This window comes from Hylaeus volcanicus, unplaced genomic scaffold (genome assembly GCF_026283585.1).
Source record: "Hylaeus volcanicus isolate JK05 unplaced genomic scaffold, UHH_iyHylVolc1.0_haploid 12258___fragment_4___debris, whole genome shotgun sequence".
Lineage (NCBI taxonomy): Eukaryota > Metazoa > Arthropoda > Insecta > Hymenoptera > Colletidae > Hylaeus > Hylaeus volcanicus.
In genome coordinates this window covers 77,556-91,476 of record NW_026531632.1, presented here as the reverse complement: position 1 = coordinate 91,476, position 13,921 = coordinate 77,556, and the positions used below count along the sequence as shown (strand labels likewise).

General features: G+C 36.2%; 2 protein-coding genes across 2 annotated transcripts; both read left to right on the top strand.

Moving 5' to 3' along the window:
- Positions 1–178: 178 nt before the first annotated feature.
- On the top strand, positions 179–7,217 carry LOC128882202 (uncharacterized). Its single transcript, XM_054133794.1, has 12 exons — positions 179–390; positions 450–541; positions 1,345–1,406; positions 1,476–1,719; positions 2,796–2,939; positions 3,007–3,186; positions 3,866–3,943; positions 4,509–4,684; positions 5,413–5,471; positions 6,281–6,395; positions 6,479–6,588; positions 7,039–7,217. Exons 4-12 carry the CDS (start codon positions 1,688–1,690, stop codon positions 7,195–7,197), a joined length of 1,053 nt encoding a protein of 350 aa, XP_053989769.1. The 5' UTR covers positions 179–390; positions 450–541; positions 1,345–1,406; positions 1,476–1,687; the 3' UTR covers positions 7,198–7,217.
- A 723-nt stretch (positions 7,218–7,940) lies between these two features.
- LOC128882204 (putative gamma-glutamylcyclotransferase CG2811) lies at positions 7,941–12,515 on the top strand. Its single transcript, XM_054133796.1, has 5 exons — positions 7,941–8,165; positions 9,705–9,893; positions 11,945–12,094; positions 12,170–12,291; positions 12,373–12,515. Exons 1-5 carry the CDS (start codon positions 8,055–8,057, stop codon positions 12,407–12,409), a joined length of 609 nt encoding a protein of 202 aa, XP_053989771.1. The 5' UTR covers positions 7,941–8,054; the 3' UTR covers positions 12,410–12,515.
- The last annotated feature ends 1,406 nt before the right edge of the window (positions 12,516–13,921 follow it).

The following is a 13,921-nucleotide window of genomic DNA, read 5'->3' as shown; positions in this document are numbered from 1 at the left end:
TCATCGGCCAGCAGTGTATCTGTGGGTATAACCATTTCTATGCAGAAAAATCTGCTGTAATACCGACCGGCCAAATCGGAGACTCTGGTCTATCCATATCTTATCTGTGGCTCAAATTTATGGAAAAAATAATTCCCATTCTCGCTAATAAACGGTACCGTTAGTTGTATCATTTTCATATACATTATTTGTTCAGGTGAAAATAAAAGAATCATGTAGTGAAAAAGTAAATTTGATGCTCGATTGGTTGTCATTCGTAGCAGTTGGTCCAAGTTGGTCCTAACCTCTTGATAATTGCAATTATAGTTAATAGATATTCCACTATAATCATGTTCGATAGAAGAAGCAAGTACGCATCCTCGGCTAGAGACAGAACGCCATCGGTGATGGGTAAATTTAGGAAATGTATTTAGTATAATTCAAAATATTCCACAATTACAATTTACTAGGTGATACTGCGAGAAGTCATCGCGAAAATTTCGTCTCTGAATTCTTAAAGTACTCGGAGGAATACAATGTTCAGCCGTTACCTAGGTTTGCCGTGAGTTCATTCAAGTTTATAACTTTAGAAAAAGTGCAGTTTTTTTGCACTTTTGGAATTTATACCTTACTTATTGACAACCTTTAGTTATGTTAAAAATGTTTTTGGATTTTCATAGTAATAAGTCAATTATACAGGGTGTTCCAAAAATGTTGTAACACGTTGAAAGGGGCGGTTCTGGGGGTGATTTGAAACAACTTTTTCCTTAGCGAAAATATTGTCCGAGGCTTCGTTGAGGAGATATTAACGGAAAACACTGACCAATCAGAACGCGGCCACCGAGCGCGTAGCCTATGCTATCGCGGCCGCCTAGTGCGTAGCCACGCCCACTGAGGGCGTTCCACCTTGATACTCGCGCTTTGATTGGTCGGGCGTTTTCTGTTAATATCTTCTTAACGAAGCCTCTTTCAATTTTCAATGACCTCCAACATTTTTGGGACATCCTGTATTTACTATACGTTCCTTAATAGATAGTATAACCGAAAGAGGATTGATTCTACCTTAAAAAATAAGTCGTTTTTGAATAAGCGATTTTTGAAAATACATGGCGCTTTATTGTTAACTATATCGTTCTATTTAAAAAAAGCAAAGTCCACCTTTATACCTCCTCTACGCTTCCACTGATAAAGAAGTTATTGGCGCCATCTTACGTGCTCCTCGAAATCAAACAACTCTGACAGTTTTTTTCTATTTTTTCTATCGGTAAAAGTAAAAGAATTATTCAGGTAGCCTGTTTTAAATGCCACACCCTGTATATAGCACGTAACACAACCTTTTCTTAAATCCAAAATTGTTACATATAGATCAGAAGCGACGTGGACGTTCGAATTTCGAGTGCTTTGTCTCGGCTGACAATGAGCGAAAAGTAACTATCTTTTACGAAATTGAAGAAACAAATTTTAATCAAACATTCATGTTGTTTGTAATTTTTAAGAACCTTGGACGACGGATCTCCCATCTTTTATTTAACGTACGAAAATAGAAAACAAGACGCGCCGAAAAAAATCGAGAGCAAAGATGAGTATCACGGGAAACAATTTTTATTCTTTATCGTGGTAATATGATTGTTCCAATTAATTTTTCATTCGTTGTCTCGTCACACGTCGTGAGGTATCGATCTGTATTTTGGACGCATTGAACTCGACGATGAAGAAATATAGCACCATCGCAGTTCTCAAGTAAATTTACAGAATTTCATAAATTTCTAAATCTTTAAAAATACTTCGAAAAACGTTCATATTGTTAAATATTGCTAAAGGGCATAGCATATTCAAATTTCGTAAAAATACGAGGTGGTATTCCAAAAAATGTTCGATTTCGGATGGAATTCACAATTATTTCAAAGGATTATTTTAAATAAATATAAAATATAATAATATCTTATTTGAAATAATATTTCGAATAATGTTATTTCAAACGTGATCACGGGTATGAAAATAAATGTAAAATATAATAATATGTTATTTGAAAAAATATTTTGAATAATATCATTTAATAATATCATTTCAAAAATGCCCGGGTCTGTCTGCTACTACAGTAAAGTTTCCATAAATGCACAAGCTCAGGACTGACTTTGTGCGTTTATCGTAAAGTTTGTATATTCTCTGATGTTTGCCGACGAGCTTCGAACGTAGAGAAGGACAGCGAATAAAGAAGAAGACAAAGCGAAAACACCAGGGTATATCGATGAGACAATTTAATGCAACGGTGAAACTTTTTTATTACTAACTTTTTTGTTGTAAAACTTTCACCATCATATTCCTGACATTTTTCGGATTAAAATGAGCCCAAACACGATATAATTCGAATGATATTTACCATGCATCTTTTTTTAGTTAGTGCTCTACGATATATGCACAGATATATGATACATAATAAGTTGTTAAAAGTAAATATATTGCGAATTACGTCGTGTTTGAACTCATTTTAATCAGAAAAATGTCAGGAATACGATGGTAAAAGTTTTGCAACACAAAATATAATAATAAAAAAGTTTCACCGTTGCTTTAAATTGTCTCACCGAGTAATCCGGTTCTAAATCATGTTTACACTGTTCGGAGATCGAACTCTGAGGCCCCTCAAGAGGTATACCTCCCAGTGGTGGAGTTGGTTTCTGTGCATTTATGGTAGAGAAAATTGTGCATTTATGGAAACCTTACTGTATATCGAATTCAGCCATAAGAAGCTAGTCATACGTTATATTTCGGCTATAAACAATAATTCACCACTTCAGTATAGTATCGCATTTTGATAGATTGCCAAATTGTCGAATAAACGCGTTTGGCATAATGCAGATAGCAGATATGATGACGAACATCGGATGTCTGAGAGATTTGAATTTGGACATGAATCCAAACACTCAGGAGAATTTTCATTTACTTTGCTCGCCACTCGGGAAGTAAGTTTACCTTGAAATTGTTCAATTAGAGCTAATTGCAAGTTTAACGAAGGAAAATTGTTTTTAGTCTGTGGTACTTGTCTCTGAAGCTATGTGAAATATCTGACGATGGAATGATGAAGATTACAAACGAATTGAGGTATCAGGATCCACCGAACAATCCTAAATTAATAATTTTGAATTTGGCGAACAATCATATTACGAAAAATGGAGCGGCTCGCATTGGTTGCATGCTTCGGTCAAATAGGTGAATTAAATTATATCAAACGAAATTATTAAGGAGTCTTTTTAGCGTGACACTTTAAAAAAATTATTTGTTTTTCACTTTCTAAAAGTAAATATGGATGCAAATACTATAAATGCACTGATAGAATTTGGGAAATACGCGAATTATTTTGGCGATATATTAATAGAAATTATATAGGAAAACATGTAAAGAAGTATTATAGATATTTAAGGGGGTTAGAACTTTGGTTGTTTCAAGAAATCGAATTTTTTTTTTCTTAAAAGACTCTGTATATATATAAGGTATCCCAGAATTAGTGTAAGAATCGGAAGTGGGAGGTAGCTGAGACAATTCTGAACAACAATTTCCTTTGCAAAAATGTCATATGTTGCTTCGTTTTTGAGTTATTAACGAAAAACCACCGACCAATCACAGCGCCCGAGTGAGCGCGCGCACAACCGGCTACGCCGCCATCTTTACTCTCGCAGCTGAACGCGCGCTACTCGGACGCTGTGATTGGTCGGTGGTTTTTCGTTATTAATTCAAAAACGAAGCAATATACGACATTTTTGCAAAGGAAATTGTTGTTCAGAATCGTCTCAGCTACCCCCCACTTCCGATTCTTATACCAATTTCGTGACACCCTATATAATTCGTATATTTGTATAATGAATTTAATAGAATTGTTTCGTCTCTCCAGATCATTAAAGAGTCTAGTCTTACTTGGAAATCGAATATGCGACGAGGGAGCGTCGCTGATAATACGAGAGCTTAAAATGTATGAAAAGAACATTCTAACCTAAAAATAGGTCTTCGTACGATTGATACAAAAATCAATGAATGACATACAAGGTTTTCTGACATCTCAGAATTTATGCATTATAAGGAAAATGAGTCGAGAACAGTTTTAGGGCTTACTAGGGCCTAGAATTCATAAATCTAAGTTTTAACGTTAGGAATCCAACGGTTTAAAAGTTATTCGTATCTAAAGTTGAGCACTTTTGGCACATTTTGTAGGTTAATGCGACGCCATATTGGTTTTTACCGATGTTCTGTTGGTCAATTAGATTCCAAACCTGCTCAGACAGTATTTTTGTATCATATTTTACCATATTAATGTCATTCTCTACCTAATCGATCAATGGAGGATGGATGAAAGCCATGAAAGCCAACATGGCGTCGGATTAACCAGTCACATATACCAAAACAGCTCAACTTTACATACGTATAACATTAAAACTTCCATTTTTGTGATCTTGCCATCAAAAGCTGCTAAATAGTATAAAAAGAAAAGTCAATAAATTTTGTTGCCCCAAATTAAAGTTCGGTTAAAAAAATTGTAGAATTACATTGACGCACGAAGAGATCATGGATCTTCGTCGTAGGAAATTCGCTCAATTGGCGCTGCAGGAAAAACTAGAAAGCGAAGAAATCAGCAAAACGATAGACGAAGAACTATCGACAAAGAGAAATGGCAAATCGAGATCGCGACAGAGTCTAAACAAACGGTCTAGAAAATGTAAATATATATAGTGTGACCCAGATAACTCGTTCATGGCTATTATTTTTGTTGTCTGCAGATTAACCTGAAATATTTTATCAAGTTAAAATCTGTAAAGGACACGGCTCAGGAGGGCTTTTAGGTTGGCAATATTCGATTTTTCATATATAAGGTGAACCACTTTAATGAATTCAACTGGATATCTCTAAACGATAGAAGAATGGCTAGAAATATTTTAGGTTAAGTTCCTAGGGGTACATAAAATGGCGTTATCAGTTTTATTGTAGATGGCACCACTTTCGAGAGTTTAGCATGGCAGTCATTTTTTTTAAGTAGAAGTAGTTTTTTTTCTTGAAACAAAAGTTGTAGCTGACAATGAGACAAATAGACCTGTTTTTGAATTTTTCAATTCGGTTCATTTTTGACAAAGTTTACAATGCCCCAAAATTTCTTCACTTTTTATTCAATTTGACCGAATATTATTAAAAGATATCTGCTTGTAAAATATTCCACTCTTTTCATTTCTTCCCTCGGAAATTGAGGTTTGCACTTCCCTGAAATCTGATAGCCTTTGAAATGATCCCTGTATCGGTTTTAATGTCATGGTCAATCTCTTTTAGCTTTTAAGAATTGACTGGTCTGCTAAGACAAAAACAATAGCCGTGAACAAGTTATCTTCACTTTATCGTTATAGTTAGTGAGAATTACAAATGATTCATTACTTTAATTAAATAAATCATCCCCAGCACGTGACTCTTTGATTAAAACGCTAGAAGGAGGCAGTATTTTGCAAGATCTGGAATCCGTATGCATAATAATCAATAAAACATAAAACGAATGCTTCAAAATAATAGGTATTCGAAAAAGTTCGTGGCGTTTTGCCGCTAGATGGAATTAACATCGTGTATATTTGTTTGCACATAACCTATTGGGACACAGTACATGTCGTTTGAAAGGTTACATTTCATACTACAGATAGATATTATAAAATTTAGCCAATTTTCTCATTATTTATTTCCATGTTCAAGACGTTATTACTGTTCAGTCAATAAAGAGCTACCTATTTTTTCTATTTGTAGTATAAAACTTAACCTTTCAAATGGCATGTAGTGTGTTCCAATCTTTGAGTATACAGGGTGTCCCAAAAATGTTGTAACACATTGAAAAAGGTGGTTCGGGAGGTGCTTTGAAACAACTTTTTCCTTAGCGAAAATGTTGTCAGAGGCTTCGTTAAGAAGATATTAACAGAAAACGCCCGACCAATCAAAGCGCGAGTATCAAGGTGGAACGCCCTCGGTGGGCGTGGCTACGCGCTCGGTGGCCGCGCTCTGATTGGTCAGTGTTTTCCGTTAATATCTCCTCAACGAAGCCTCGTACAACATTTTCGCTAAGGAAAAAGTTGTTTCAAAACACCTCCTGAACCACCCTTTTCAAGGACCTTCCACATTTTTGGGACACCCTGTATAGACACTTTCTATATACTCAAAAGTCCCAATAGGTTATGTGTAAACAAAGATATACGATGTTAAATCCATCCAGCGGCAAAACACAACGAACTTCTTCGAATATCCATTATTTCTATTGAACAATTTCAAGTTCCCGATTTTTCCACAGAGAAAAGAAATACTTCTGGTAAGCGAGTCGCATCCTTTCAGAAATGAGAGTTTTCCGATCAACGATTCGATCATGGCGACCGGAAACTTGGAACTTCAACACCTGGACTTGGGATGTAAATATTTCTCACTTTACTGAAGGTATCGTTAAGTCAGATTTAATATTTAATAAATCTCGAATCGGATCTTTTTCGTCTAGATAACTATCTGACGATCGGTACTTTGAAGAAATTGATAGGGTGCTTGCGTTATCAGAATTATATGTTACTCGGAGACTCGACCAAAGGAATTTTACACTGCTTTCTGGAGGTAATAAAGCACGAAGCGTTTTCATAATTATTTTTAACATACTTGAGTTTTCCAAGCCTTGAATTATTAAATATTTCCGATTTCATGTTTAAAACCACCTTTAGGATACCAATACAATAATTTTTGGATTTACTACATACTTGTATTTTCCTGTTAATATACAAAGAAGTCAGTGTTTACGATTTTTGTTTATTACTTATTAAATTAATGAAGGACTAAAAGATGGATATGTTATTAAGGATACCTTAAAGTGGTTTTGTGTGTTGAATATAATAATAATTAACGGAAATATACAATGTGTCCCGGAATTAGTGTAAGAACCGGAAGTGGAGGGTAGCTGACATTATTCTGAACAACAATTTAAGAAAATATATATTTTTTTCAAATACAAGCACATCATGCATTCTGGATCTTAATTATTTTCAAATTTCTGTTTCCTTTTATATATAGAATGGAAATATCGAAAAGAAAGGTAACGAAGATTGGTCCACGTATGAGGAACTCTTGAGGATGAGACAAGACGGAAACACGTTTGCAAATGATACTTTTCGTGAATTCATGTCAGAAGAGATCGAAATCCTACGTAAAAATGTCAAGTTAATATGTTGAATGAATTTAGAAAGGAAATTCATATTAAATTCTTTATTAAGTATAAAGAAATATAGAGAATTTCGTATATTGAGTATACATTTTTATTAAAATGATCTATTAGAACAATTCATAAAACTGAAGTGCAGGGTTTCTATAGATTGTATATACTAAAAGTGCAGGTCAGTGCAGGTCATTATAAGTTGCATTATAAAGCATATTATTGGTTTCTCTTTTTATGCAGTATACAGATTTAGAGAATTTCGTATATTGAGTATACATTTCTATTAAAATGATCTATTATGACAATTCATAAAGCTGAAGTGCAGGGTTTCTATAGATTGTATATTTAGAAAGAGTGCAGGTCAGTGCAGGTACGATGTTGACGCATGCGCAGAGGGGACGAATATCACTCTATACCTTTCTCTCTCGCACAGACTTTGGACCAGAGCTGTAAATTCTTAATTACAATTACAAAACGATTACTTGACCAAGTAATTGAATAATTACATGTACATATTATTATATATGTATATTATTTTCCTAACAAATTGCCATTACAATTACTCCTCGGTCGAAAAGTAAAGAATATATCCTTCGTATCATTATAATGATACTGTTCTAAAATTGTTAAAATTGGTCTTATCGGATTTTTTTTGCTACGAAGATAAATTGAGGAATGAGAGGTAGAAGAAGATCGAGGGAAATCGATCAAAGAAAATAATATAATAATGGATTCTTGATGATACTTTGGATCATGTCACGAAAGACTCTTATCGTTTGAACTTTCGACCTTTCGTGAGCCAGGGAGAGCCCAGGGTTGTACGCATCGAACGGTTCGCGAAAACGCTAGTTTTGTCGTGTTGTAATTTCCGACAATGTTGTTTCACATTGCTGCCGCGGCGGTGCTCACGAATATCGCGATTCTGGAGATCTATTCGTTCTATGACATACCGGGAACCATGGACAATCAGTTGTTATCGCACAAGGTAAATCCACACTTCTATACTACTCGAATATCTTTTTTTGTCGTTGCTTCGTGGACTCGATATATTTTTTACTTTTAAGGCCAAACATTGGCGAAATACGAATGACACCTACGAACTCCTTTTAGGTTACAGTGAGTCCTCAAGTTACGCGAATTCATAGATACGCAATCGTGCCCTTACTTTTATTTTCGTACATATTTCCATGTGCACAGGGTGTCCCAAAAATGTTGGAGGTCCTTGAATAGGGTGGTTCGGGGAGAGATTTGAAACAATTTTTTCCCTAGCGAAAATGTTGTACGAAGCTTCATTGAGGAGATATTAACGGAAAACACTGACCAATCAGAGCGCGAGGCGCCCGCGCTCCCCGACCAATCAGAGCGCGAGGTGCCTGCGCTCTCCGACCAATCAGACCGCGAGTTTGCCGATGGAGCGTAGGCTACGCGCTAGGTGACCGCTCCATTGGCATACTCGCGCTCTGATTGGTCAGTGTTTATCCGTTAATATCTCCTCAACGAAGCCTCAGACAACATTTTCGCTAAGGAAAAAGTTGTTTCAAATCACCTTCTTCAAGGACCTCCAACATTTTTGAGACACCCTGTATATACCAATTAAAATAATACTAAATAATTATTCGCACAATTTTTCTTCTTTCGTAAAGATTACAGATGAACTTGCTGAACTCTAATTCACTCAATTCAACATTCATTCAATTTGTAATAAAAACTGTAAACTAAATGCGCAGAAAACGAAAGATCAATTCTGTTGGAAATTGTACGAGTCAACTTTAATCAGTCTCTGAAAGGTTTAATATGATACAAAAATTACTCCACTCTATACACATAACCCTCACCGATGGTATCGCAATATTCATCTTTTCGTCTACATGACATCCGCGTAAATCGAGGATTTAATTTGTATTATTGATATGAGAAAACTAACAACATTCTAGTTACTTTCGAAATCTATGGCTCAATCGGATTTTATGTGATGTCTCGAGTAGGTTGTTTCCTTGACAAACGCATGCCGGAAATGCAGCAAATTTGATTACGAAACGTATATCCGGTAAAGAATTATACACACGTGACCTCTGGTGCCAGAGAGCCACTAAGCAGCACGTAACAGAAAGTGAGACGTTGTCAGACGTGTCGTCGCGGTTCGCGTTACACGATATCGTATATTTGCGAAAAAAAGTTGCGCGTCGAATGTTGTGCCGCAATCCTGCACGAGTTCAAACGATTCCAATGTACTCTTCACCGGTGTAAATAAACCGTTCTCTCCGAAACACGCACGACGAATGAACTACGGTTCGCCATAACCAAAGTCCTGTTCGTCGCAATTGATCACTCAGTACGGCCATCTCGCGTGTACCGAAGGGAAATTCAAACGGTGCCGCCATCTCTGACCAACGTCGTCGTTGATTGGGACATCGAAACGATCGAGAGTTTAAATTTGAAAATGCAAAACAGATTTCGAAACTGTACATCGATTTAACTGACACATTAATCGAGACAATTGACAATGTACGAAAATCTGTTTAAGAACCCGTTGTATCGCGTGTTCGTTTACGGAACACTGAAACGAGGGGAGCCGAATCACAGTCTGATCCAAGACACTGCGAACGGGTACGCGAAATTCCTGGGACTTGGGAAAACCACGGTTCAGTACCCATTAGTTATCGCAACGAGATATAACATACCGTTTTTGTTGAAGAAACCTGGAGTTGGTCACGTGAGTACTGCACGTGTTACTAAAGTAGTAATGTTAATCGATGTTCCTCGTGGTTTGTTATACAGAGTGTTAACAAATACGTCGGAACTTTTTTCAGGATCAATATAAATCGGTATTCACATCGATATAAATCGGAAGGTCCTTTACCAATCTGAAACTTCGTTATGTAAGCAGTTGAAATCTTACAGGTGCGGTTTCCGTTGCGTGCTGTTTCAGTGTTTATCAGCTCTATTTGCGCAGATGTACGCATACGTGTACGCACTCACACGGGAGAAACACACACTGATACACACTTACTGCACTTGAAAATGACCTGGGAGTCGAATAAAGTTTAGGCTAAGAACATGAAGACTGTATACGGAGATCCAACTCCCTAAGAAAGGTACTAGAAAACTTTTAGCAAAATCTCGAACTTGAAGTTATGAATATTTCGTCCTCTCGCGACGCAAGTGGTAGAAATATTCATAACTTAAAGCTCAGGATTTTGATAACACTTCTACACTACACAGTTAGGACTCCTTATACAGTCTTCATGGGCTAAGTATACAGGGTGTCCCAAAAATGTTGTAACACCTTGAAAGGGGTTCGGGAGGTGATTTGAAACAACCTTGTCCTTAGCGAAAATGTTGTCCGAGGCTTCGTTACGGAGATATTAACAGAAAACCCCGGACCAATCAGAGCGCGAAGATTCCGGTGGAGTGCTCGCGGTAGCGTATGAGCGCGGGCGCCTAGTGCGTAGCCACGCCTACTGCTGACGCTCCACCGGCATACGCGCGCTCTGGTTGGTCAGTGTTTTCCATTATTATCTCCTCAACGAAGCCTCGGACAACATTTTCGCTAAGGAAAAAGTTGTTTCAAATCACCACCCGAACTACCTCCTTCAAGAAACTCCAACATTTTTGGGATACCCAGTATAGTCATAGCTGTAAATTTCAACTGTTTATATCTCGATAACAAAGCCTTAGATTGATTTATATTGGCACGAAGACTTGATTCTGAAAAAATCCTACATAATTATTTACATCGTATATATGTATAAGTTTATAGATTGTCCTGAGTAGAGAAGGCAAAATTCTCTTGTAAATAAAAAATGTGAAATCGGAAGTAAAAATAAACAGTATTCAATGTACTCTTTGATCGATAAAAATTATAATTGAATTATATTAGGTGGACTGGAATGTAATATCGTTTATTTTACATTAAATTCAAACAAATTTTTAATACATTCCTTTTTTTAATCAATTACGTAATCGTCCTCGTTATCAACAGCCTTTTGCCATCTAATGTTCAAATTGTCAATGCCAGATCGATAAAAATCAACGAGCTGATGAGTACTTTAAACAAGTATTTCAAATTGAAAAAACGACATTACTTTCCGGTCTACCTAATAGTATTAAATTATATTACGTCTTGAACGTATTGGAAAAACTGTTGGGTCAAAAAAACGTCGCGAATAAATCGTTGTAAACATTTTATATTCCTCATCTGTTGTTCGGATAAAATTCTGCCTATACGAATAAACTTATTGGACAAAATAACGCTCCTAGTGGCGAAGCGATGTACTAATATTCACCGTTATCGATCAATTAATAATTGTGGATCTTTTCTCCACTAGAGCGTCTGCATGTTTTTATGATGGATACTGCCATCATTCTTTTTAATAATATTAGGTGAACTGGAAAGTAACGTCGTTTTTGCAATTTTAAATACTTGTTTAAAGTACTCATCAGCTCGTTGATTTTTATCGATCTGGCATTGACAATTTGAACATTAGATGGCAAAAGGCTGTTGATAACGAGGACGATTACGTAATTGATTAAAAATTTGTTTGAATTTAATGTAGAAGAAACGACATTACTTTCCAGTCTACCTAATAATTCATTTAGAATTGATTGGAATTTAACTAAACGTATAGTTTCATAGTTCTACCTTTCGAATGTAAATATTGATGCTAACATTAACGTTAAATCCGAGTCCTTCATTTCATTCACTATTACAATTTTTTTTTTATTTCTCCCTAATTCAAATTTGTTTATACTTACACATAACAGCATGTTCTGGGTGAAATATACGATGTTGACACTAAAATGCTAAAGAAACTAGACGAATTGGAAGAGCACCCAGCGTTTTACCAAAGATCGGAGGCAGACGTTCTGATGGCTCCAGAGGCTAAGATTAAAACAAACGATAACTTCGAAGAGGTAATTATCCTCATAGATACATAGCATGGAATGTTTATAGTTAACCAATTTGTTTAATTTATTATATGTTCTCAGGTTGGTACCTTGATGAAAGTCTGGATATATTTTCTACCAAAGTTCAAGGCATCCTTGTTGGAGGGCCCCATGTATACCTCCTATAGTAACGAAGGAAGCCACGGATTAAAGTATTGCGAGAAGTATGTTCGTGATGCCTCGTTCTGTCACAGAAACGAAGTTCAACTATCCTGTTAATCATCCCTTGAAATATTTGTTTCCAGTGAGGAGAGTACAATAAGGCCCGAAGATCTGTTTTGATGAAGCGTATTTGCAAAATGTTCATTGCCACTTCATTGCGCACGAACGCTTGAACGTTCACACTGTTATTCGTGGTAGTCAATAAAAGATCATCCATCACATTAAATTACTGGAGTTTAACTCCTTGCGCTTCGATGCATCTATACAACGAATACCGTCTTTTATCGGAAATTCTGTATAGACGTTGAGAACGTGAAGGGTTCAGTTATCTCTATAGCTGTGGAAACAATTTGTAGTTGATATTATGACTTCCAGTTATGAACCAGATCCTTAATGGAGGCTCCTTTTACGTCATGCTTCGACGTGGACGGAAGATAGCTACTCAGTGGCATTTAACAACTAATTTTTACATTTTTAATACCAGCAAAACGTTGAAATGTAAAGTATTTATCAACTGTAAGATCCTGTACCGTAAAACCTTAAAATATCTTATCCAGTAACATTTCAAACGATATTATTTTTTTAACAATGCGAATTAATCAATGAGGCGTTTCAGAATGTACACTGGTTACAAAAACACCAAATCTATGTAACGGTTGAAAATTACCTTATATATTATGTAATCCTCGAAGCACGAAAGAAAAAAAAAATATTATAATATATATATAATATAATATATATATATATATATCTTGTAATATAAATATCTCGTATAATGTGATATACAATGAGAAAGCATCGAACCGCGCGTACACAGTTACTTGCAAAATCGTTTATTATTCGATTCTCACAATCAAATCTTGAACATCGCGTGTTGTTGGAGGTATACGAAATGAAATAATGAAGAATGATGCCAGAAGATTTCTGTGTGTGAATTTCTCTCATTTTTTTTTTTTTTTATTTATTAAGTTTATCGTTCGCCACGCTGTATTCCACTCTCTTCCGCGCAGTCTCGCTTCCTCTGTCACTCTATCGCTTTCTCTCGGTTAACAGTCGCGATAAAAATTATTTTATTTAATCTATTCTGTAACAAAAAGGCAGGCGAAGTCCACGTGTCATCCTGATGACTCGGTGCTGTCATTCGAGAGACACACGTCGCCACGTGATTTTATTTATTTCCCCCCGAATTAGATCATTAATTACAATCAGAGATCGTCAACCTCTTTCCTTCTTCACCCAACTTTTCAGAGAGTTGGGTGAAACCGCCCGAAAAATTACAGGTTGGCGATTTCTAGTTTTATCGAAGTCGGTCAACCAATTCGTTCATTGAAAGAAAAATAATATGTAACATATTTTTGTTCGTTATGTCAGTTAATCTCTTCAGGCTTTTTTTTATCATCTTGGTATAACCCTAGCCATCGATCGTACACAGTACTACGTGTGTACGGTACTCGAGTTTTCACTTCATTGCAAAATGAACGAAGTAATTGGCCAACCGAATAGCATAACTTTCCGTAATGGTCTACGTGGAAATGCCCGTGAAACGTCTCTTTAATCTTCGAGATAGGACAACTGACTATTTACTCTCGTTCGAGTATGCACTCCATTTCGCGTGTTCCAGAACTAGCCGCG